This window comes from Rhinatrema bivittatum, chromosome 1 (genome assembly GCF_901001135.1).
Source record: "Rhinatrema bivittatum chromosome 1, aRhiBiv1.1, whole genome shotgun sequence".
Taxonomy (NCBI): Eukaryota; Metazoa; Chordata; class Amphibia; order Gymnophiona; family Rhinatrematidae; genus Rhinatrema; species Rhinatrema bivittatum.
In genome coordinates, this window is record NC_042615.1 from 10950261 (window position 1) to 10975932 (window position 25672).

General features: G+C 43.1%; 1 protein-coding gene across 8 annotated transcripts in view; it reads left to right on the plus strand.

Moving 5' to 3' along the window:
• The window catches only part of ADAD1 (adenosine deaminase domain containing 1), a 551435-nt gene that overhangs the window by 479022 nt on the left and 46741 nt on the right, over window positions 1-25672 (plus strand). For all 8 annotated transcript variants that reach the window (XM_029586923.1, XM_029586984.1, XM_029586949.1 and 5 more), the window contains one exon: window positions 2370-2499. In XM_029586923.1, coding sequence (XP_029442783.1) covers window positions 2370-2499 — 130 coding nt within the window. The remainder of the gene's footprint in view (window positions 1-2369; window positions 2500-25672) is intronic.

Consider the following 25672-nt stretch of genomic DNA (forward strand, 5'->3'; position numbering starts at 1 on the left):
TTGTCCTATATACAATCAGAACATGGGCATACTTTAACATATATATGACACAATCGGAGATGCACGAAAATAAACCTGGTAATTCATATGAATACTGCAAATGTTTATGCTTAAAATGTCGAATAACCAAAACATTTTCACAAACTGAACAACCCCCACATCTAACTTGTCCCTTATTACAATATTTATTTATTTTATTTATTTAACATTTTTCTATACCGACCTTCATGGTAATAGCCATATCAAATCGGTTTACATAAAACAGGGAGGAACTTAACAGTAAATAAATAATCAATTATCATTTAACAGAAGGAGCAAAAAATGTTTCATGGATGACATTACCACTCATTAATCTACATCTCAAATTCCGGCCTTTCTTAATGGAGAAAATAGGTTTATCCACAAAAACTGGTAATGATTCTAAAACTGGCCAATGCTTTAATATAATCTGTTTAATATTTATTTATTTATTTACGATTCTTATATGCTGACATTCCTGTATAAAATACAAATCACACCAGTTTACAGTACAACAGAACAGATGCAAGGGTGTGATACAAGGAACATCTGAAACATTGAAACATTTGTACATTGAAATAAGGAACAATTACAACCAAAAGAACAAAAACAGAGATTCAGTACAAGTCCGAAAGTGATGATGTGCTGAATACCTGTAGCGAATAGATATAGAAGAAAGCAGAGTGCATAATATAGGTTACTAGGTTAGGAAAGCTAGTGCTTAAAGTCCGAAAATCTGAGGTGTAACTAAAGATAAACTGAAGGGGAGAGGCTGAGTATAGGGTTAGCGAAGAAAGAGGGGGGGCAGAGAAGGTAAGAATGAAGGAAAGAGGGCCCCAGATAATGCATAGGATGACAAGTTGAGAGAGTGGCGTGCTTTTTTTCTGGGGGAGCCTTGTCAGTGTCCATGTAGAGTCTTCAGAGTGCTTAAGTCTCCGGAAAAGCTTGACTGAAGAGCCAAGTTTTGAGTTGGTTTTTTTTTTAATGTCTGAGGGCAGAGTCCTTGACGGAGATCTGGGGGAAGCGAATTCCATAGGGTGGGACCTGCTGTGGATAAGGCTCGCTTTCTTAAGGAGGTTTTAGCTGGGGGGGGGGCATATGTGATATTCGTCATATGTGATGAATATGGTAAATTGCAAACCACACGTGAAATAGGTTCTTTATAATATTTAAATAATATTGTCGATTTGCATACAACCATGCTTAAATGTTTTTTTAACACACCAAGGTGGATATTCGTGATTAAGAAATCTACAAGAAAGTTCTTGAGCACATTGTTTATATAAAGGAGTGAAAGAGCATAACTAGTGATATCTTAAAAACTGACTGTATGGAATGTTCTCCTTAATGTGATGCGGGTGGAAACTTTGAAAATGGAAAACAGTATTCCTGTCTGTTGGCTTCCGATATACCAAGGTACTAAGTGAATGACCATCCTTATGCACAGTCATATCCAAAAATGATATGTGTGTCATTTTGCTGAAAAGAGAATACTAAATTATGATCCAAATTATTAAACCATAATTCGAAACATGATAGTATATTTGCACTCCCAGTCCAAAGAAAAAATAAATCAATTGAAATCTGTAATGGATACTACGATGCGATATAAAAATATATAAATGTATCAGTTTTTATATAGTGAAATATATTTTCGTTTTTTATGGTATGACAAGTGCGAATGGGATATTGAAAACTTTATTTGTATTATGCTGCTGTTCCAGTAAATGTTTGTAAGTAAATGGTTGTTCTGTATTTGCATTTATATTTTCCATTTATTATATAATAGGTTTGTTATGTATTGGGAATAGTGTGTAATTACACCCATTGAAAAATTGTTTTTAAAAATCCAAAAAAAACATTAAATTTAGTTATAGAAACCATGTGACTTTGACATGATTATTTTATTAATTCTTCCTTTTGTGGTTGAAAAGGATGTTGTACATGTTGCATGGTTAAATTTTGTTCTAGAATCTATACCAGTGATTGCGAACTGCAGTCCTCGAGTACCATAAACAGGCCATGTTTTCAGGATATCTACAATGAATATGCATGAGATAGATTTGCATACAATGTAGGCGGTGCATGCAAATCTTCCTCATGCCATATTCATTGTAGATATCCTGAAAACATGGCCTGTTTGTACTCGAAGACTGCAATTCGCCATCACTGATCTACACTAATATGGCTTTCTTGGTGCCACATATTTTCATGACTTAAGTTTTTGCTAGTATTAGTCCAAATGCTTTCTGAGTAGTCTGTGTGAAAAAAATTTTCATTAGAAGAAACAAATAAGCTGCTTTCAGCATCATCTGAAACATTATGAAAAATTAATTTGGTTTTTCTCCTAGTTCACCATTCAAAAGTGGTATATCAATGGCAAGTCGTCTTTGCAAGGCAGCAATGTTAAGTCGTTTCAACTTGGTTGCTAAGGAAGCTAGTCGAGAAGATATTGCTGGTAGAGCATATAATGAGGCAAAGGTAAGGATTGCTTCAAATTATAGCACATTCTATTTATTCTTTTCCTTGTTTTTGTTGGTATTACATTGAATGTATTAAATTAAAAATGCAAAAGTGAAGTTTATTGAAGATTGCTAAAATCTAATATGATTAACACAGGTGCACATTGACTGTATCTCACACAAGCATTTTCTCATAGAAACACAGAATATGATAGAGGAAGACACAAGCTCATCTAGTCTACTTATTATCCTGTTCTGTCCAAATATTGGAGTCTGCTTGATCTGACTTTAACTTCATTTTCTCTCCGCCCTTGCCCCATGTTTTTTGAGCTCTGTCACTAATTTTTGCCCCCAAAAGCATTGAAAAACTATTCATGCATCTATCACACTTTCTTTAAAGAGAGATTTCTGCTACTCCTACTTAATATTTCTATAGTACTACATGACGTACCCAGCGCTGAACAAACGTACAAAAGATAGTCCTTACTCAATAGAGCTTACAATCTAAGACAAATGTACAGGACAAGAGACTTGGGGTATTCATAAAGCAAGACAATGATTAAAAAAAGAAAGTTAACGATTGCAGGCAGCATAAGATTTAAAAGCAGTTTCAAAAAGGTGGGTCTTTAGATGGGACTTAAACATGGCAAAAGAAGACTGCTTTGAGCACCTCTGGTGCAGAATATCTGCACAGGTTCAGAAAACCCTTCTAGGCTTTCCTAAGCTTAGCCAGAAGCTATGCACATTTATTGTCACTGGATGTCGTCACCCATTTGTACGGCAGATCATCCTTTGACAAGATAAACTGTCTGATTATAGTTCATTAGATTCTTGACAAGGTGGTGAAAAAGATACTGTTCTAACTAATAACAAATCAGGTTCCCATACTAAATATAGTTCAGAGCAGGAATTCTCAACTCAGTCTTCAGGTCACACCCAGCCAGTCAGACCTCCAGGATACCCACAATGAACATATTTCTTTGTTACTTCTAAATTTATCCTGCCTGAGGCTATTTCAAACAGTTATCTTGTTATGATGTAACTTTCCTCCCTGCCTTCTTCCTTTTTCTCCTCTCTATCCGTTATATGTAAACCGATGTGATGTCCACACGAACGTCGGTATATAAAAGTGTTAAATATCACAACCTCTTGTTCTAATCTTCCTTTCCACTTAAAAATTGTTGCTTCTGGTCAATTATGTTTTCCTTCTGAGATATTTTAATGTCTTTACTATATCTCCTCTCTAGAGGCACACATCAGTCTGGCTTTCTGGATATTCACAATGAATATGCATGACATTTGTATACAGTGGCGATACAATATGCAAACCTATGTCATATTTATTCATTATGGATATCCTGAAAACTAGATTGGATAGTTAGGCATCCAGGACAAGTTATGGAATGTGTTCATTGTAGGCCTTAGGGAAGAGACAGATTGAAAAAGTTTTAGAAAGAGATTGAAGGCATTGGTTTTTTTTTTTTAAAGATTCTTTAAGTGTTCTATATGCGTATATATTGTATTGTCTGCTCTGTAGTTTTGCAGGCGAAGGGGATAGGTTTCTGCTCTGCCAGTCAAAAGCCAGCTGCAGGGCTTGGCTGGGGCGTTGGCTGAGCCCTAGGAGCTCTTTGTTGGCGAGGGTAGCCTCTCTGGGTGGACCAAGCTGGACGAGCACGGGAGGCCGGAGGATAGTATCTCCATTGCCTGTAAAACTGCTTTCTGGAATCCCTACACGGCCCTCTACGGGTCGCCGAAGAGGGGTCAGAGGTGGTAGTAGATAATTAACGCAGGGTCTCATGGTGGTCCCTGAGTTTGGGCCACTGCGCCCCGGATTTTGTCCCCAAACAGGTTTTCTCCTGTACAGGGGAGGTCGGCCAGTTTGTCTTAAACCTCTGGGTGAAGGTCTGAGGCTTTTAGCCAGGCCCAGCGTCTGGCACTAATGCCTGCCGCTGAGACCCTTGACGCCATCTCAAAGACGTCAAAGGCCGCTCTCACCTCGTGTATCCCAGCCTCCAATCCTTTTTGTAGGATGGATTCCAGGACCTCCTGAAATTGTTGTGGTAGGATCTCGGCGAACTCCTGGACCTGTTTCCCGATATTCCGGTTGTACTGGTTCATGTACTAGATAAACTGTTGACTGGAGCCACAGAACCTGGATGTTCCCACAGCCAGTGTAGGATGTCTAAGAGGACCTCATGTATAGGAACCGCCATCACCTTCTTAGGGCCATCCACAAATTGGAGGACCAAAGTGTGGGGCGCAGGCACCAATGGTTGGCGAAGTGGAACCGATAGCAGTTGCGCCGGCATCGAGGATACCGGAACCTGTGGTGGACGCTGCGGCAACTGGAGGGCCCAGGAACGGGATCCGGCATCAGTGGTGCCTCCCATTGAGATGGTCTTGGCGCTGCCTCTTCCTCATCCGAGGATATCTGGATCGAGACGGAGAGAGGCACCGGTGGCGAACACAGCAACGGAGGGGGCCCCTAGCATTGACTGCATCGGTAAGGCACAGAGCAGCACATCCAACCTTTCCAGCAAGGGCGCTAGCATAGAGGGCACCAGGTTTGGGCACTAATGGTACCAGTCATGTTTATATTCTGTTTTGGTTTTGGGTTTTTTTGGCATTTCAAAGCAGATAACATGTAGGTACTAATGGTATTTCCTTATCCCGAGAGGACTTACAATCTGTTTGTACTTGAGGCAGTGGAGAATAAAGTGACTTGCCCAAGGTCACAAGGAGTGGCAGTAGGATTTTGAGCCTTGACTTCCCTTATGAGCTAAACACTAGGCTGCTCTCCACTCATGTACTGCATTTTTAGATTTCCATTCCCCCAAATGCATTCTCTACTTTTATGACTTTAATCTTAGCACTCCTCAAGCCCCAGGGCCAGTTCTCAAAAGTAAAAGATACTCGTACTTTATTTTACGAATTGGTGCATAGCTTTTGGATAAAAGTACCGGTGGACTTTATACCAAAATGTATGGTTTTAAAAAATAATTTCCCCCAAACTTTTAAATATTTACCTTTTGTCTTATGTATGCATACAGATGTGTGTGTTGCATATGTTCTTAAATATGTTTCAGAAATTTTTGGTGTCTGAATATTTTTTATTTTTGAAGATAGCTTGCAAAAAAAAATTCAAGAAATTATGCATTTCTAAATTAAAAGAAATCTATACTATATTGGCTGAATATAGTCTCCGAAATGGCTGGCTAGACTGGATGGCTGAGCTGAATTAGGATATTTCCCTTACTATTTACCATTAAAAAAAAAAAAAAAATCATTCTTTGTCATCTCAGTAACTCACACTCCCTTCGTAACCAAACACTTTATGAAGTAACAAACCCTGCAAAACAGTCATTCGGAACCTATATAGTAAACCTGCCATACCACAACAGTACTAACGCCTGGAACTCAAACAGCAACAGCCCTACCTATGAAAAGGCAGCAGTGCAACTATTATACGGGGCCTTAGAACAGCATTACTGTTCTAAACAGGGAGGAGACGTGGTATAGTCCAGTCTCTCAACGTTTTCAAACCCAAGACACACCTACATTAACAAAAACGTTATGTGCCGGAGGCAAAGAGGAGAAGGAGACTTTTTACCTCATAGATGAGCCATTCCGGGGGTAAGGCTTGCTTCTAGCCCCTTAGGGTTCGCCTAAGAGGCACGCGGCTTTGCCTGGCTTCGCCTGGACTTCGCCTAACTTGCTGTATTTCAGAAGTATAAGTCCCTAAAGATTCTTGCCTCAGGTAGGCTAAACTTTTTTTTTTTTCCTGATCTCTTATCTCAATAAACCTCCATAAGAGAAGCATCCTTTGTTCAAGTGCAAAGACAGCCTCCTCATGTATTCTCATTACCCCTGTGTTGTATTTCCTGCTTTACATTTCCTAAAAAAGTTTACCATGCCACTTACCAAAAGGAAGGCAAAGCTAAAGCCTTCCTCTGGTATTGCAATCGCAGAGCCGGGGCAGAGGAGTGTGACGGAGTGGCTGGGTACCCCACAGGGAATTCCCCGTAGAGCAGACCGCTGTAGGAGTGGGTTTGGAGCGGAATCCACCTACTATGGTGGAAGACACCTCGCCTGGGGGCACCGGTAATACCTCCACCACCTGGTAAAGAAGGGGTTTCCCCGTTAGAAGGGCCATGAAAATCTCAAGCTCTAAGTAGTCTGGAGCTACTAGGAGAAGACCACAGGGAAATTAAAGGATTAATATCTACAGTGTCTGAGTCTCAGGCTTCAATTGAAATATCAGAATTTGGAAATTTGGGAAGTCTTCATCTGACCCCTAAGGAAGAAAGTACACTGAAGTTAGAGAAATCCGAATTACAAAAGTAGCAGGATACTGGAATAGTCTTAAAACCTAAGGCTATTAGAACTGTGACTTTGAAACCAGTTAATATTACATTGGAAACACTATGGAATTATATTGCCAAATTAGATACTTCAATTGTAAACTTAACAGATGCGGTGATGGAAACTAATAAATCTTTAAAGGAAAATACTGAAAAGATAGAAAATCAGCAAAGAGAAATTTGTGATATGGATAAACGCATTACGCAAGTTGAAAAGATTCAGAATAATCAAGTTAAAATAGGAGAATTTCATAGAAAGTTTTGGGTACTTGCCAGGTTCTTATGGCCTGGATTGGCCACTGTTGGAATCAGGATGCTGGGCTTGATGGACCCTTGGTCTGACCCAGTATGGCATGTTCTTATTTTCTAGAAACTTCAGTAAGAGCATTGAATTTGAGTTACTAACTTTCCAATATTGAAGCAATGGAGTCCTTTGAAATTATTTAAAGCTATACAACGCAGGTGCTTAATATTCCAGAACAATGTTCTGGAATATTAATATTAATGTGAGAGCTTTCTACGTTGGAATAAAGAAAAAAGAACAAGAACAAAATCCGATGATATAGGAAGAAAAAGGAGAAGGAGTAGTACGAGAACCTCTTGTAGAAATTTCAATTAATATTGTTCTGTCCCCAGCAGTGGGTACATGTTTGTATCTGTTTATATTGTAGTTTAACTGTGTTTAGTGCAGTCCTCCCTTCTGAGGATTCTTAATACTGAAGCACTGTTTGTAACCTATGATAAAAATCTGTGAGCCTTTGCCTTTAAGAGAGGCCCCCTCCACTTTCTCTCACCATCTGGAGAGCTTGAATCCCACTCAACCTAACTTAAGTCTTCCAGGATGCCCTATAGCTTCAAAAGACTGCCCTTCATGCTCCCCCTGTGTTACATGGTTCTTAGGCTCGCTGCCATTGGACCCTGACCCCTGCATCTAGCTTGTGGGGGCATTTCCTTTTGCAGCTCTCGACGAGAGTTTTTGCTCCATGCTTGCTTCCAAGTAGCTGTGCTCTGTGTGACCCCCTGAAACGGATTGGGTTTCACCTTCCCTTTATCACCTTTTTCTATGGACTAAATCAGCCTCAAATTCCTCTTCTCCCACCCTTGCAACACAAGAAACTCCATTCTCCCTTCTCCTTCCTCATCTCCAGTTACCAAAGATTCTTGCCTGGGGCTCACGTTTGAAATGCAACAATTTTGAGTAGAATTTACTTGTACAATAAATGATTTCAGACTAACAGAATCTTTGTCTTGAAGACAGATTGGAGGGAAAGTTTAGCTGCCTGGATAATAAAACACGGATGTTTTATCTGAGCCAGAACAAATATTTCAGGTCTTCTCCAGAAGTCCCAAGAGGTTTTTGAAATTAAAAATAGAGGAACATTGTTACTTCAATTTGCCTTTATTACAGATAAAGATAATGTTATGAATTTTTTCTTTCATAATAGACTGAAAAGGTTTTAAAGACAGAGTTTGGATATTCCCGGATTTGGGCCTGGGTTTATCAAAATGCGGTAAATATCGCATGTGATAGAAAAAGGGGCGTGTTTTATGGTAATAGGGAGTTTATCGCAATTTGTGCTAATACCTATGCGAAGAGCCAAGTTACTTCAAATTGCGATTACTTTGCGATAAGTGTCAGAATGTGGTATTTCCTACATACACTGAGGGGACTGTGTGTGTGTGTGTGTGTGTAGATAATGGGGTATTAATTTGCACTACTTTCTATAGAATTTGTTTAAATGTAGAATTAAATGCTCATGATACGATGCCTCTCTTAAATTTACCTCTGTTTTGGAGCAGAATATGTATAAGATTATGTCACTTAAAAAAGATTATATTGCAGATTTCGAATTATGGATAATTTTATTCATGCTCTGTAATTACAAAAGGCAAAATTTACTTGTTACTGTATTTGAAAATTCAATAAATAAATTTTTTTTTAAAAAAGTGCCACACTAGCTCCCACAGCACAGACATAGCAAGGACTCATATGACCAAAACAGGAGCTAGAAAAGCACGGAAAGCTCCACCAGTTGCTTCCAAAATTTAAAACAGAGTGGGTGGAGATGCACATGAACACATCACACTGGACCAGCTCTCTATATATAAATGCAAAAGACAGGAAACGTCAGTGTGGTGAGGGCAGCTGGCTCGATAAGTTTCCTTGTCCACTGCATGTGGCTGCCAGAGCGCTTTCATTGCTGTCCAACACTCAGTGAATCACATCTGGTGTTCATTTTGCACATTCCCCATTTCACTCTGCTGAGAATAAGACAGAAGCGGGAACGACTCAGTTTTCCCCATTATCTACTCTTACACACAGTCCCCCCAGTGGTTGTAGTACTTAACCTAGTACTTAATTCCAGCAAAACTGAACTCCTGCTCATCACCTCTGAGAACAGCACCATCACCTCGACACAGCAAGGCACAGCAACAACAATTACACAAGTAAGAGACCTAGGAGTCTTAATTGACAATCACCTGAATTTCAAAGCCACTATCAACAAAACCACTAAAGACTGTTTCTACCAACTACAAGTACTGAAACGAATTAGACCTCTTTTCCATGCCCATGATTTCAGAACCATTCTGCAAGCTATCATATTTTCTAAATTAGACTATTGTAACACCATCCTACTTGGCCTTCCCGCTTCATACACCAAACCGCTCCAAATGGTACAAAATACAGCTGCTCGAATACTGACAAATTCTAGGAGAAGGGATCACATAACCCCCATCCTAAAAAGCCTCCATTGGCTACCCATACACTTTAGAATAATATACAAGGCCATTCTTACTACATACAAAAATATCCACCTACTGGCTCCCATCGACCTACAAATCCCTCTCCAACTACATAATTCGTCAAGACCGACAAGAGAGGCATACAAAGGATCGCTACAGGTACCACCGCCTAAATCTACCAGACACAACACGCTAAGAAATCGGGCTTTCTCCACAGCCATTCCACCAATATGGAACTCCATCCCTACAAACCTCAGACTGGAAACATGCATCGCAACCTTCAAAAAAAGACTAAAGACATGGATATTCATACAAGCATTCCCGGACTCCAATTGATTTAGCTCATCCACGCCTCCTTATCTCCGCCCACACTATAATCAATTATCTCCACTATCGTTTTTACATGTTTGAATTATAATCTGTCCTTTCTTCCTCCCCGCCAAGTTTTTAATTACCCTGTTATATGTAACTGCATTTTCCGCACCACTGTTCTAGTTTATGTTTCACGATGCACCCTTGTTTTATGTGAACCAGCATGATGGGACTGCGATCTCGAATGCCGGTATATAAAAACCTTAAATAAATAAATAAATAAATAAATAATGTAGGAAATGTCTATGTGCTGTATACAATGTGTGAGCTGCCCAAACCATGGCCCAGCTACGCGTTCCCTGCATGCTGCCCATTATTTACCATGCTCTAGTTAGGAAGAAGCATACATGATTATACATAGTCTCAAAAAGGAACTTCTCCACATTTAAGATAAAGTAGTTGTGCTGTCATGTTAGTCCACTTGAATGCACAGAAATAAAGGTTAAATTAAAGGCAAAAACAAAAAAATATACAAGGTGATACCTTTTTATTGGACAAACTTAATACATTTCTTCTTAGTCCATTTATTTTATGGACTAAGATATCTCACATGGAAAGTGATTTTCCTTTTGGCTATCACTTCAGCTCGCAGGGTTAGTGAGTTACAGGCCCTAGTTACCTGTCCGCCTTACACTAAACTCCTGCAGGACCGGGCGGTACTCCGCACTCACCCAAACTTTTTGCCTAAGGTAGTTTCGGAGTTTCACATTAATCAATCCATCATACTACCTATCTTCTTTCCCAGACCCCACTCCAACCCAGGGGAGCAGGCGCTGCATATCCTTGACTGTAAACGGGCTCTAGCATTCTACCTAGACCGTACAGTTGCCCACAGAAAGAGCACTCAGTTATTCGTCTCTTTCCATCCCAATAAACTAGGGCAACCTGTAGGTAAGCAGACCCTCTCCTCCTGGTTGGCGGACTGCATATCTTTTTGCTATCAGCAAGCAAGCATTCCTTTCCAAGACCGTGTTAAAGCACACTTTGTGAGGGCCATGGCGACTTCGGTAGCACACCTAGATCGGTGCCGCTTCCTGACATTTGTAGGGCTGCCACCTGGAGTTCTCTCCACACTTTCGCAGCCCACTATTGCCTAGACAAAGCCGGAAGACAAGATTCCATAGTCTGCCAATCTGTCCTGCATAACCTATTTCCAACGTGACGTACCAACACCCTTCCGCCTGCCCGGTGGGGTTCAGGATGTCCTCTACCAAATTTCACCCCAGTTGTTGTGTCTGTTGCACGCTGTTGGGTACATTTGGTGCATGTTCGGACATCCTCAGCTCGGTACTCGCCCATATGTGAGGACGACCATCCTGCTTGTCCTGTGAGAAAGCAAATGTTGCTTACCTGTAACAGGTGTTCTCACAGGACAGCAGGATGTTAGTCCTCATGAAACCCGCCCGCTGCCCCGCGGTGTTTGGTTTGTAACGTTTTGTTGTTTTATTTTTTCGGCACTACCTGTAGCTATCAAATAAGACCAAAGGGGGACCCCTGCTGGCTGCAGGGTTAATGCCATGCTGGGCTTGCCCAGTAGGGGCCAGTCAAAGTTTTGGAAACTTTGACAGACGTTTTCCGTGATTGGGCTCCATCCTGATGATGTCACCCATATGTGAGGACTAACATCCTGCTGTCCTGTGAGAACACCTGTTACAGGTAAGCAACATTTGATAGATATATAGATATATATATATATATATATATATATATATAAATAGTTATAGAACCAAAAATTCGGCAATATCTACCTAGCTAGTACTTTATATAAGCCACAAAAAACTCCTTTAAAAAAGGGGAAGAAGGAAAAAGCACCTGTATTCACTTATACTATTTGATACCACAATTGTTTAAAATGAAAATTCATATTTATTGAAAAAATCTTTTATAAAAATGGTTTGTTTGCATACAATACAAAATCCTCATACAAAAATTTAATGTGGAATATATGATTCCAAAGCCTAAAAACCCCTGTTCATCTCTCGACTCTTAACTATTCTCTAGCTGTCACTAACTGTGATCACCCTCTATACTTGAGCATAGCCCACATCTACACCCTTTATGTCAACACAATACATCACCCTATATGTTTGAGCACAATACAACAACAATACAATACAACAATGTTGTATTGTTCTCAAACATTTAGGGTGATGTATTGTGTTGACATAAAGGGTGTAGATGTGGGCCATGCTCAAGTATAGAGGGAGATCAGTTAGTGACAGCTAGAGAATAGTTAGTCATCGCTGGCTGGGAGTTGAGAAAATCTTGAGACAGGTGATTGAAAACTGAACTGCAGTCAAACTGGAATCTTTTCTTGAACGTGCCCCCAGGAAGAAGAGCTCACCGACAAATCCATGCAGTAATCTTTGCGTTGAATTTAGGTGCACATTTTTAACACTCGGATTAATTTTTGTTTAAGTCTAACGTAGGAAACTAGTGCAATGTAAATGCATTGGGAGTTTAAAAAAAAAAAAGGCACGGAGATCACATGATACAGTGAAGGGATCAGACATGTTTTTCCCTTCCCGGGTCCCCTGCCGTTTTCCATCTAGCCCCATCTCCCAAAATTTACATTCAGACAACAATCCAACAAGGCAATGATCTGTGCAGTCTGGGTAAATAAGCATTTGGGTAACTTGCTTGATGCGGCAGTTAATACCCTTAACCATTAAGCCTTATGCGCACTTTTGATGCAACTCCAGCATTACTATCTGCATCAATGGCAGGGGATGGCAGGAAACTTGAATCAAACAGTTACCAACCAGGGCCCTGAAATTGATGGTTGGTGAAACAGATACGTATGGGAAAATAAGTGTGGGAGCTTGCTGGGCAGACTGGATGGACCGATTGGTATTTTTCTGCCATCATTTCTATGTTTCTATTTTTCTGTAAGACTGGTCAGAGGTATTCTTCGACAGGCCAACACCACTGCTAATCATGACCATTATTTTACTCTTCAAAACATTAACACGTTATTGCATCAACGTGCTAAGAAAAGCATATTTTACTATAAATTTTGCCTTTTTCAATTCGGTAATAAATCTGGCAAAATGATGGTGAACCTGCTTTGATCCAGTAGAGCTCCCCGTCAGATAATGGCCCTACATACTCCAGGGGTGGAATAGCTCATGACACTCCTAATATTCTCTCCTCATTCCGGGCCTATTATGCTCGACTGTACTCAGCCGAGTGCTAGCGGTTTTGCCAACGACTTAACTTGCCTCCTTTAACACAGGAGCAGTTGGCTTGCTTAGACGCTCTAATCACTGAAGATGAGGTCCGCCTAACCATTAAACAAGCTAAATGTTGTAAAGCTCCCGGACCTGATGGATATACTGCTGAATTTTACAAGGGCTTGGTAGACTGTTACAGCGCCACTAACTCATACCTTCAATGCTTTAATAGAATCTGGATCCTTCCCAGCCCATGTGAACACTGCACATATTACATTAATTCCAAAACTTGCAAAGGATCCCACGCGTCCGGAGTCCTACCATCGGATATCTCTCCTGAATGTAGATCATAAATTCACGGCAAAGATTTTAGCAGACCGCCTAGCAGGTTTGATGCCCTCCCTAATTAAACCAAGTCAAGTTGGCTTCATGCGGAAGTGCTACATGCTCACAAACATTAGAAAAGTGTTGTCGGCCATGGCTTTATGCCAACAAGTGGGGGATCCATATCTTGCTGTTAGTTTCGATGCTGAAAAGGCTTTTGATCGTGTGGACTGGGACTACCTATTGTATATTTTACAATGCATAGGTATCACTGAAGTCTTCTTTAAGGCGATTCAGCTACTGTATCATGTATCCTGGTGGCTAACCCTTCCCAATTGGAGCAGTTCTCCATTCATCTTCCCCTTTCACCACTATTGTTTCTTTTGCAGTTAGAGCCTTTTCTGTTGGCTATACAAGAGGACCGAGGGGTAAGGGGCATATGATTCTGCACAGAAACTTTCAAAACTGCTGCTTTTGCAAATGATATTAGTTTTTTGTTTTTTTTATCGAGTCATCGCTCATCTTTACAGGCCCTCCTACAGTTGTTTCACAGATTTGGGGCGTTTTCAGGGCTTAAATTAAATACAGGAAAATCTGAAGCTCTGGCTTTCCCTGACTCTTTGCGGGCCACCTGGGAGGACTCGTTTCCATTGGCCTGGGCAGACGCCAAGCTTAAATACTTGGGGGATATATCTCCCATCCCAATTACAAAAGCTGTATGAAATGAATGTGCTTCCCCTTCTTACAACATCGGTGACTCAACTGGAGGCATGGAGATACCTCCAGTTGTCATTGATTGGACAAGTTAACCTGTACAAGATGATTCTCCTTCGCAAGTGGCTATACTTATTTCAAAATTTACCTTTGGTGATCAAACTTTGAGATTTGCGGCTCTTGGAAAGAGCATTACGGTCTTTTCTGTGGCGTGGTAATACGTCTTGAATCTTGCTTTGTCAGCTCCAGGTGCGTTGGGGCCAGGGAGGGTTGAATGTACCGGATTTGAAAATATATAATCTGGTTGGGAATCTCCGTGTAGTGTGGGATTGGCTGTTGGGAGAGTCATCTTGGGTCAACCTTTCGGCTGAGAAAACATTAATGGGGAAGCTAGAGCTAAGGTTTGTGCTGCAGGCAAAAGGATCTAAATTAATGCTACCTCCGTTATTAACTCAATTCCTATTTCCGATTCGTTGGGCTTGGAGGCTCGTTACTAGGAAGTTCTCACTCCCTGGACAGTGTGCTTATTTTCTTCCTATAAAGGGTAATTTGGATTTTTTGCCAGGGTCTCATATGGCGGGGTTCCAGGATTGGGCATCCAAGGGTATTGTATATTTAGGTCATGTATTAGATGCACAGGATCATCTGCTTCCTTTTTCTTTATCCATGCAGTATAATTTATCAAAAAAACATATATTCTCATATCTACAATTGCAACATTACATAACATCGTTACCTCCTCCTACTAAGCTTCCTAAATATTTTTTGACTTTGGAAGCTTTTTTTTTGCAATAGAGAGGGAGCAGAGCCCCCCCCCCCCCCCCCCCCCGGCCTATTACTATAAAAAAAAAAATGAATCATCCGTTGTGGTGAAGGAGTATTTGCTTTGTTAACCTCCCGATGGAATAAGGAGGCAGACAATTTGGTAACAGTGGAGCAAATATAGGGGGGCTTTCGCTCCATCTCCGGGGTGACCACTAATGTATATCTCCGGGAATTGCAATTTAAATTTCTGTGGTGGGCATATATTCCTCCTAATATAGCAGTGCACTATCAAATTGTGGCATCTGCCCTCTGCGGGAAATGTGGGGAAATGGTTGGTACCTTGCTACATTTATTTATTTATTTATTATTTATTTAAGTTTTTTTATATACCAGCATTCAAGACGATAGTCCCATCATGCTGGTTCACAAGAAACAGGGGTGCAATTATAATAAACTTTACAATTTGAACAATAGTGCAGAAAAGCAGTTACATGTAACAAGGAAATCAATAACTTGGAGTAAGAAGGGAAATGTAGATCAGATAATTATATAAATATAACAACATTGTAAGAGGAGGCTATTAATGCTAATACTAGCGAAGTGTGTTGATTGATGGAAGTTAAATAATGTTGGAGTTAGGAAAGGCCTGTGTGAACAGCCACGTCTTGAGTCTTTTCTTGAAGATTGAGATGCTGGGTTCCATTCTAAGATCTGGGGGAATGGAGTTCCATATAGTTGGACCGGCTGTGGAGAAGGCCCGATCTCTAAGCGTGATGTGTCTGGTAGTTTTAGCTGGAGGTACGTGAAGTGTTCCTTTGTAAGCTTCTCTTGTCGGTCTTGTTGAGTTGTGTAATCGTAGTGGGATATGGAGATCAATTGGGGCTAATTGATGGATGTTTTTGAAAATGGTGAGAATGGCCTTGTAGATTATTCTGAAGTGGATGGGCAGCCAGTGGAGGCCCATCAGGATAGGGGTTATGTGTTCTCTTCTCCTGGTGTTAGTGAGTATACGGGCGGAGGCATTTTGGACCATTTGCAGTGGTTTGGTGTGTGATGAAGGGAGACCAAGCAAGATGGTGTTACAATAGTCCAGCTTTGCGAAAATGATTGATTGTAGAATCGTTCTAAAGTCATGTGTGTGGAAGAGAGGTCTTATTCTTTTCAGCACTTGGAGCTTATAAAAGCAGTCTCTGGTGGTTTTGTTGATGTTAGCTTTCAGGTTTAGGTGATTGTCAATTAGGACTCCTAGGTCTCTCACTTGTGTAGTATTTGGTGAGGCTGGATGAGTGGGTGTGAGGGAGCTGTTTTCTGGCGTGATGAGTAGAAGTTCTGTTTTTGATGAATTTAGTATCAGGTTGAGGCTTGTGAGAAGCTGTTTGATATTTTGGAGGCAGGTTTCCCAGTGAGACAATGTTTTCGCGAGCGACTCCTTGATGGGGATTAGGACCTGGATATCGTCAGCGTAGAGGAAGTGTTTGAGATTGAGGTCCGTGAGAAGTTTACATAAGGGTAACAGATAAATGTTAAACAAGGTAGGAGACAAGGATGAGCCCTGAGGGACTCCTACTGATGCGGGGTGAAGTGAGGATTCTTTATTATGAATCTTAACCTTATATCCTCTGTTGCTGAGGAAGGTTCTGAACCATGATAGGGCAGTTCCTGAAATACCTATGGCTGTTGGTTGATGAGAAGGGAGTGATTGACCGTATCAAATGCAGATGAAAGGTCGAGTAGGATCAAAAGGAAGGCTTGTCCTTTGTCTAAGCCTAGGATGATGTGATCAGTCAAGGAGATGAGGAGGGCTTCCGTGCTTAAGGTTTTACGGAATCCGTATTGTGATGGGAATAGTAGGTTATTGTCTTCAATGTAGTTTGAGAGTTGTGAATTTACCAATTTTTCCATAATCTTGGCTATGAAGGGAAGGTTAGCTATCGGTCTAAAGTTGTTAGGATCGTTGGGGTCAAGATTTGGTTTTTTGAGAAGGGGTTTGAGTGAGGCTAGTTTGAGGTTGTCAGGGTAGAATCCTTGTGTGAGGGAGCAATTTATGATGTCTGCCAGGGTTTTGGAGATAGAATCTGGAATTGATAGTAGTAGTTTCGCTGGGATGTGATCTGAAGGGTGAGAGGAAGGTTTCATTTTCTTTAGAATTCCTTGGATCTCAATGGATGAGGTTGTGTCAAGTTCTTCTAATCGAGTGTTGTTGATTGAGGGTTGAGGAGTGGTTAGTGGAGCAGTGGGGTTAGAGGGGAGCTGAGATAGAAGACTGTTGATTTTGTTGCTGAAGAATAGAGCTAATTCTTCCGCTTTCGATTGAGCTTGGTCATGTGCAATCTCTGACTGGTTTAATTGTGTAAGGTTGGATACATAGCTGAAAAGGGCTTTGGCATCGAATACAAGGTCGTGTATCTTCGAGGCGTAGTAGTCCCTCTTGGATCTTAAGGTGCTTGCTTTGTATTGATGCAGAGATGATTTGTAGATTGAAAGGGTGTTGTTTCCTGGGTTTTTGCGCCATTTAGCCTCATTTTGTCTTAGTTGGAGTTTGAGTTTTCTTAGTTCTGAGGAGAACCAGGGCTGTCTTTTGGAGGAGTTCTGGTGTGGTTTTTTTGTAATTGGAGGGCATAGCTTGTTAGCTATAGTTTCGGTAATTGTATTCCATGATTGAAGTGCAGAGTTCGGATCTGTAAGGTCCAATTGGAGGAGTTGTGGTGATAGTTGATTATGGAGGTCTTCTGGGGAGCAGGTTTTCCTGTATGTGAAGGAGGGCGAGGGAATGCAGGCTGGGCTCGTATCTTTTATAGAGAATGAAGTTGTTATGAGGTAGTGATCTGACCACGGGACCTTTGTGCAATTTGGGAGAGATACGGGCTTGATTGCTGTGTTAACGAAAATAAGGTCTAACGTGTGGCCGGCTTTGGGGTCGGTTTGTTAATTAATTGATTGAAGCCTAGCGCGGAGAAGGCTGTGAGTAGAGTTTCACAGTTGGGTGATGGGGTAGGGTTATCAACGTGCATGTTGAAATCGCCTAGAATGATAGCTGGCGAGTCTAAGTTGATGAGGGAAGTGGCTAATTCGACCAGGGGTGATGCATCTGATTCCAGGAGTCCTGGGGGAGCATATACGAGGAGGATTTGGAGCTTGTCTGAGGTGAAAAGGCCGAATTCAAGTTTTGAATTGGAATTGGATTGATGTAGAGAGAATCTGAGTTCCTTTTTGGTTGCTAAAAGAATACCTCCTCCCTTTTTTTTATGACGAGGAAGTGAGAAGAAGTCGTAAGCCTCTGTAGGTAATTGATTATTGCTGTGTCTGATGGTTTTAACCACGTTTCAGTGATTGCACATATCTCCGGTTTCACGTCGATGAGGTAGTCGTTTAGGATTATAGATTTTTTCGTTAGAGATTGAGCATTGAAAAGGCTTAAAGAAAAAAGGGTGAGGCCTAGAAGTTGCGTGGTAGGAGTGATCATAATTGAAGAGAGGGATTTGAGGTTGTGTTGTTGAGCATGTCGGAAAGAAATTCTTTTAGATGGTGTATTATGTTGGAGAATTGGAATTGTGAAAAATGGGGCCATTTGTAGGAACTATGTTGCGCGATTAGAAGGATTATGGTAAAGTGCTGTGTGAATGCTGGAGTCTTGTAGGTGCAGGATTGATGAATGCTAGAAGCTTGCAGGAGAGGTTGTCTGAGTGCTTGAGACTTGCAGGTGGGTCATGAAGAATGTAAGAAGCTTGCAGTTGTTGCTGGGTGACTGCTGGAATCTTGCATGTAAGAAACTTGCAGTTGTTGCTAGGTGACTGCTGGAATCTTGCAGGTGAGGTTGGAATGAGTGCTTGAAGCTTGCAGATGAGGCTGGATGAATGCTGGAGGCTTGTAGGTGAGGCTTGCAGATGAGGCTTGCAGATGAGGCTGGATGAATGCTGGAGGCTTGTAGGAGAGGCTGGATGAATGCTGGAGGCTTGTAGGTGAGGCTGGATGAATGCTGGAGGCTTGTAGGTGAGGCTGGATGAATGCTGGAGGCTTGTAGGTGAGGCTGGATGAATGCAGGATGGTTGCTTGATGGATGAGAGCTGGAAGGCCGTGAGCTGGAGGGCCGTGAGCTGGAAGGCCGTGAGCTGGATGGATGCTGGAAGAGTTCTAGTGCGGTATTGGTGTGATGTAGCTCGGGGTGGCGAGGGTCGAGACAAAGGGGCAGGCCCCTTTGTCGCGCTCCTTCGTGCGGGCGACGCCAAGTAGAATGGTGGTTTAAATATCCCGCCGGTCGCGCCTCTGACGTCACCGCCGCGACGTTTTTCGTGGGCGGTTCGGGGCGAAGGCTCGCGGCTCGGCTCGGGGCCTGCTGGAGGCGAGGGCTCGTGGTCCGGGTCGAGGCCGAGTAGGAGCGACGAATCGCGGCTCCGATCGCGGCCGGCTGGAGGCGGGGAATCGCGGTCCTTCAGGTAGGTGAAAGCTGGAGAGACAGGCCGGCGATCGGCGAGGGAGCCCGATCGGGGCGAGCGGAACAGGAGGCCTTACCCCGACGGGCTTCAGCACCGATCGCGTAGGCCTAGTTCACCGCTGGAGCCCCGTGGAGGTAAAAGGAGGATGTTGAAGATAGCAGCGGTTTAAATATCCCGCCGGTCGCGCCTCTGACGTCACCGCCGCGACGTTTTTCGTGGGCGGTTCAGGGCGAAGGCTCGCGGCTCGGCTCGGGGCCTGCTGGAGGCGAGGGCTCGTGGTCCGGGTCGAGGCCGAGTAGGAGCGACGAATCGCGGCTCCGATCGTGGCCGGCTGGAGGCGGGGAATCACGGCCCTTCAGGTAGGTGAAAGCTGGAGAGACAGGCCGGCGATCGGCGAGGGAGCCCGATCGGGGCGAGCGGAACAGAAGGCCTTACCCCGACGGGCTTCAGCGCCGATCGCGCAGGCCTAGTTCACCGCTGGAGCCCCGTGGAGGTAAAAGGGGAGGTAAAAGGTACATATGTTCTGGGGCTGCTTTTTGGTCAAGCGTTATTGGGTGCGCATTCTACAGTATTTATCTGGTTTACTAGAGGTCAGCTTGACCCTGACTCCACAAGTGGTGCTTTTTGGACTTATCCCGGCCTTATTAGTACTGGGATGGGGTTCTCTGGTGCTCACACGGAAGGCTTTATGTGTGGAGAAAAAGTAATTCTTTTACAGTGGCGAACCTCTGACCCTCCCTCATATTGGACATGGCGCAACCATCTTCATGGAATGCTTCAGATGGTCAAAGAATTGGCCAGATTATCGTTGCTGCATCGTCTGCGATTTCTGCAAACCTGGGAATCCTACATTCAAACATTACCGCATAGACCCAGGAGTTTAATACTTAATATTTAATAATTTGGAGTTTGCGAGATGAGGTTTCTACTGTTCATCCTTGTAATAAATCAGCCTTTTACGTGGACCAGTAAGCCATAGGAGATTGGGGTTTCACAAGTGGTGGAGGGGGAAGCTAAGCCTGAGAGGGGAGGGGATATGCCTAGAGGACGAAATGTGAGTGTTATATTTGTCCATTGGTTATTACAGAAAATGTTTTTTTTGTGTTATATTTGTGGTCTGTATGAGTGACCTCACTGTTGGAATTTCACTTTTTCACTCAATAAAAACCGTTTGACATTAAGAGTCATTGTTGGTTTCTCTGGTTGTTGCAAGATGCATAGAGCAGAGCCCAGATCCTAACATGGATCTGAGCATCAGGCAGTGGTAACTTTTGTGTGGCATACTGGTTTGGAAACACTGATCTAGTTATTAGAAAAATGGGCTAAAAACCTATCAGAATTCAAATTCCACTTCCCCCACTGATACTCCTTGTGACTTTGGGCAAGTTCTTTTATCTCCTGTTGCTTCAGGTAAGAACATACTAGGTCAGACCAGAGATCCATCAACCTGTCTCCAACAGTGGCCAATCCAGGTCACAAGTACTCGATAAGATACCAAAGAAGTCTAATACTCTTATTCATAACCAAGATAAGCAATGGCTTCCCTGTATCTATTTGGCTAATTGTTAATGGATTCTTCCTCCAGGAGCTTGTCTTTCTCCTAGGACAAGCAGATAGGTAGCCCTCACAGATGGGTGACGTCATCAGATGGAGCCCGGCACACTGAGCATGACCATGCCACTATCAGTGCAGCCACGTGGGGTCCCTCATCAGTCTCATTTTTTTCCATGAAGCAGTTGCTGCGTGGTTCTCGAAGCTTTCTCTGAAACTTTTCAAAAACTTCTCTTCGAGGATTTTTCCTCAGTTTTTCCTCTGCTCGTGGTCTGTTTCCCTCAGGTATTAGTAGTTGTTTCTCTAGTTCTTTGCGGTCGATTCCCGAGCATGTCGCCTCCTGATGGCCACCAGTCAATGACCGCTCGCCGGCTTGTCATGGCATCGTCCGGTTTTCATAAATGCCCCCAGTGCCCGCGTACCATGTGTCTCATGGATCCGCACGAGGTCTGTATCCTCTGCCTGGGGGCTTTTCATGTTGTCTGTGGGTGCTCAGACTGTGCTCAAATCAAACCTAAGGGCCATCGTTCCAGCTGGACAAGATGGAGCAGCTTTTTGGTACCAAAAAGGGGTCTCCGCGGCCCTTCGTTGTCGAGGCATCGGGTGCCTCGACAACGAAGGGCCGCGGAGACCCCTTCGATGCACCGTCCCCTTCACGTCCCGTTTGGTTCCTTCTTGTGAAGAGAGGGGCTCAGGGGACTATCCCTCTCCATCGCCTGATCGATCAAAGGCATTTGGATTGTCGTCACTGGAGAAAGACCAGGCCGAACACCAGTACTGGCAGTCATGCTTGCATGGCTCTGGTGCCAATTTCGGAGGAGCACCAGCTCATGCTGAGCCACCTCCAAAGCGACCCTTTGGTGAAGAGGCCCCATTCCAAACCCAGGAGTCCCAGGCGTTGCCCTCAAAGTGCAGTGCTGGGCACTGAGCTACCTCGGCCCCCCGTGGAGGCTCTGGGGACGCCTCATCCTCCTCCGTCGTCCACATTCTCTCCACCGGAATTTCAGGTGGAGTTGGACCGCAGGGTGCAGCAGGTGGTGCTCCAAGCCCTCCGGAGCTTTAAACTGTCCCCAGCACCGACTCCTATACTGGCGCTTTTATCGCCCCTGCTGAAGCGTCTCCTTTTGGGCGTCCCCGGTGTACATTAGTGAGGAAGACGTGCTGTATGATCTCTGGGTGATGATTCTTCCAAGTCCTCTTTCAATGATTCTGGTGACTTGCCTTCAGAGCCCTCTCCGATGGATGAGTGGCATTGCTCTCTCTCCCCCAGAAGACCTCTCATTTGCAGGCTTTGCAAGCATCCTGCTCCCCTGTTCCTTGGACTGACCATTCCCTCATTGAGACCCTCCTCTCTATAAATGCCTCTACCATTTGCAACCCTGCTCAAAGCATCACCATTGTTTTCATGAAATCCTGCTCCAGCGAGGACCTAATCTCAACTTTATCTGACTCGCTATCCAAACTAGACTACACCAATCCTGAAGCTGCACTTATCTCTTGGAGCAACCTCACTTATGACATTGCAAATAATCTATACCCTATTACTAGGCGTGTCCTGCACCCAGCTGCAAAAAATCTAAAACCATGGTACACCTCTGAGTTAAAAATGAGAAAAAACCTCAGACGGAGAGAATTTGGCCTAAAGACCCCTCACCCCAACATGCTTCCATCTATAAATCTGCCCTTCACTGCTACAGACTCTCCACCCTTAAGTTCAAACGTGACTTTTATGCTTCGAAAAAACATGTACAACCCCAAAGCCCTATTCTCCTACATTGCGGATCTCACCAAGTCCGTCCCTCCCCCCATCCCTGTCAATGAAGCTAGTAGTAAATGTTAAGAACTAGCACTCTACTTCCATAAAAAGATAGGAAACATCCTCCTCAGATTTCCCCCTCACCTCACACCCTATACCCCCTGGCCCAAGCCAAACTACTGCCATCCTTGACTCCCTTGACACCACCTCCTCCAAGGAAATTGAAGCAATTCTTAAAAAGATTAAACCTGAATCTCACCCCACTGACACCATCCCCACTAAAGCTCTCCTTACCATTCCTAACACCCTCGCCAAACCCCTTGCAGATATCAACTGCTCCCTCTCCTCTGGCATAGTCCCACACTCACTCAAGCATGCAGTGGTCAAACCCCTGCTCAAAAAACCACCATTAGATCCTAATGACCCATCCAATTTCCGTCCTATCTCAAACCTCCCATTTATTTCTAAAATTTTTAAAAAGATAGTTAACTCCCGGCTCATGGACTACCTCGAAAACAACAATATCCTTCACAATTCGGTTTTCGCAAGCACTTCAACACTGAAACCCTTCTGCTCACTCTCTGATCACCACATCAGAGACATGGACCAAGGTCACTGCTACATTCTTGCCCTTCTTGACATTTCCTCTGTGTTTGATACAATAAGCCACAATCACCTCCTCTCCCGCCTATCTGACATAGGTATTTCAGGTTCAGCCCTCCTATGGTTTAAATCCTACCTGTCTAATAGACAATTCTCAGTCAAAATAGGCAATGCCATATCCACTCATTACGCCCTCTCCCAAGGATTTCCTCAAGGTTCCTCACTCTCATCCACCCTATTCAATAGTTACCTCACACCTTTCTGCCAGCGCCTATCTGACCTTGGCCTCAAATTCTACCTATATGCCGGTGACGTCCAGATCATTATACCAGTTCATGACTTTATCTCCGAATCTCTTAAACTCTGGGAGAAAAGCCTTGCATCCATCAATACCCTTCTCACAAATCTCCACCTCGCCTTAAACACCACCAAAACGGAACTGCTCTTCATATCCCAACACCAACTCCCCAAACCTTCCCTTGCAAATGACCCGGCATTTAGTTCCATTTCCGCTCAGCACTTTGTACGAGACCTCGGTGTCCTGATTGACCAGCAATTGAACCTAAAAAAATACATCAACACAATCATCAAGGAAGGTTTCTTTAAGCTTAATGTTATCAAAAAACTAAAACCCCTACTCCATACCCACGATTTTCGTATAGTCATTCAGGCCACCCTCTCATCAAAAATAGACTACTGCAACTTCCTTCTCCTAGGTCTCCCCTATTCCACCATAAAACCGCTTCAAATGCTCCAGAATGCGATATCAAGGACCATCACAAATGCTCCTAAATATGATCACATCACCCCCGTCCTTAAAGACCTACATTGGCTCCCGATCCCTTCATGCATTCTCTATAAAACCCTTACTATTATTCACAAATCCATCTACAGAGACAACTCCAACTGGCTTGATGAGCCGTTCCGCCTCACACTCTCTAACCGCCCCACCAGAGCAACCAATAAAGGAACACTTCACGTGCCATCCCTCAAGGAGGCACACGAGGGATCGAGCCCCCTCCATTGCCGGTCCCACCCGATGGGACTCACTACCCAGTAACCTCCGACTTGAGCCTTGTACCATCAATTTCAAAAATAAATTAAAAACTTGGCTCTTCAAACAGGCATACCCAGACTAGATCCCATGCTTCCAACCCTTTGTTGCTTCAGCACCTATGCTGAACCCATGTATAAAGTTATGCTCCATTTTTTACTTGTTAACTTTACATATGATGTTGCCCTTGCTTGCCAGTTTTGGCTACTTTTCCTTTTGTTTCTGTAGTCCCATCCCCTGTACCTGTTTGATGTAAGAACATAAGAACATAACAAAATGCCATACTGGGTCAGACCAAGGGTCCATCAAGCCCAGCATCCTGTTTCCAACAGTGGCCAATCCAGGCCATAAGAACCTGGCAAGTACCCAAAAACTAAGTCTATTCCATGTAACCATTGCTAATGGCAGTGGCTATTCTCTAAGTGAACTTAATAGCAGGTAATGGACTTCTCCTCCAAGAACTTATCCAATCCTTTTTTAAACACAGCTATACTAACTGCACGAACCACATTCTCTGGCAACAAATTCCAGAGTTTAATTGTGCGTTGAGTAAAAAAGAACTTTCTCCGATTAGTTTTAAATGTGCCCCATGCTAACTTCATGGAGTGTCCCCTAGTCTTTCTACTATCCACCTTCAGTTCCAGTATAAACCGGTATGATGTAACTAAGAATATCGGTATAAAAAAGTGTTAAATAAATAAATTCCTTTTCAAATCCTCACAGAGAAGGACGCCCACCACAAAATACTGGAGGGGCTCCAGTTTGTGGATGTCCCAAAAGAGGTGGTAGCCATTCCAAGCCATGAATTTTCTTAGAACTTCGGTGCAGGGTGTGGGAGCACCCGGCTCTATCCCCCCAGTCAAACAGAAGACAGATGCCCTTTATCTGGTCCAACAGGCCCTTCGCTTTCAGAAGCATCAGCTCCCCCCACCAGTCTGTGGTAGTGGTGGTTATCGTAAAAAAGGCTAAAAGATCTCTTACTCACTCCTCTGCTCTTCCAGGCCGAGATCATAGGGCCCTGAATGCCCGTGGAAGGAGGGTTTTTCAAGGAACAATGCTTATTGCCCACATCGCCTTCTACTAGTTAGTTTTGCTTGGGGAATTTTTTTTTTATTTTTTTTTACATAAGTGTTGGGGAGAAGTAAACTATTGGGGTATATTATTTAGTGTGTTTGTGCTTTTAATAGTCAGTAAGGCAGCTAATAAACAGAAGTTAGTGTGTTTATTTTTAAATAGTAAGGCTGCTAATAAGCAGAACTTAGTGTGTTTGTATTTCCCAACCCTCCCACCCACTCCTAGGTTATCCTTTAATTTATAGGCAGGTGCCACTTTTACACTAAA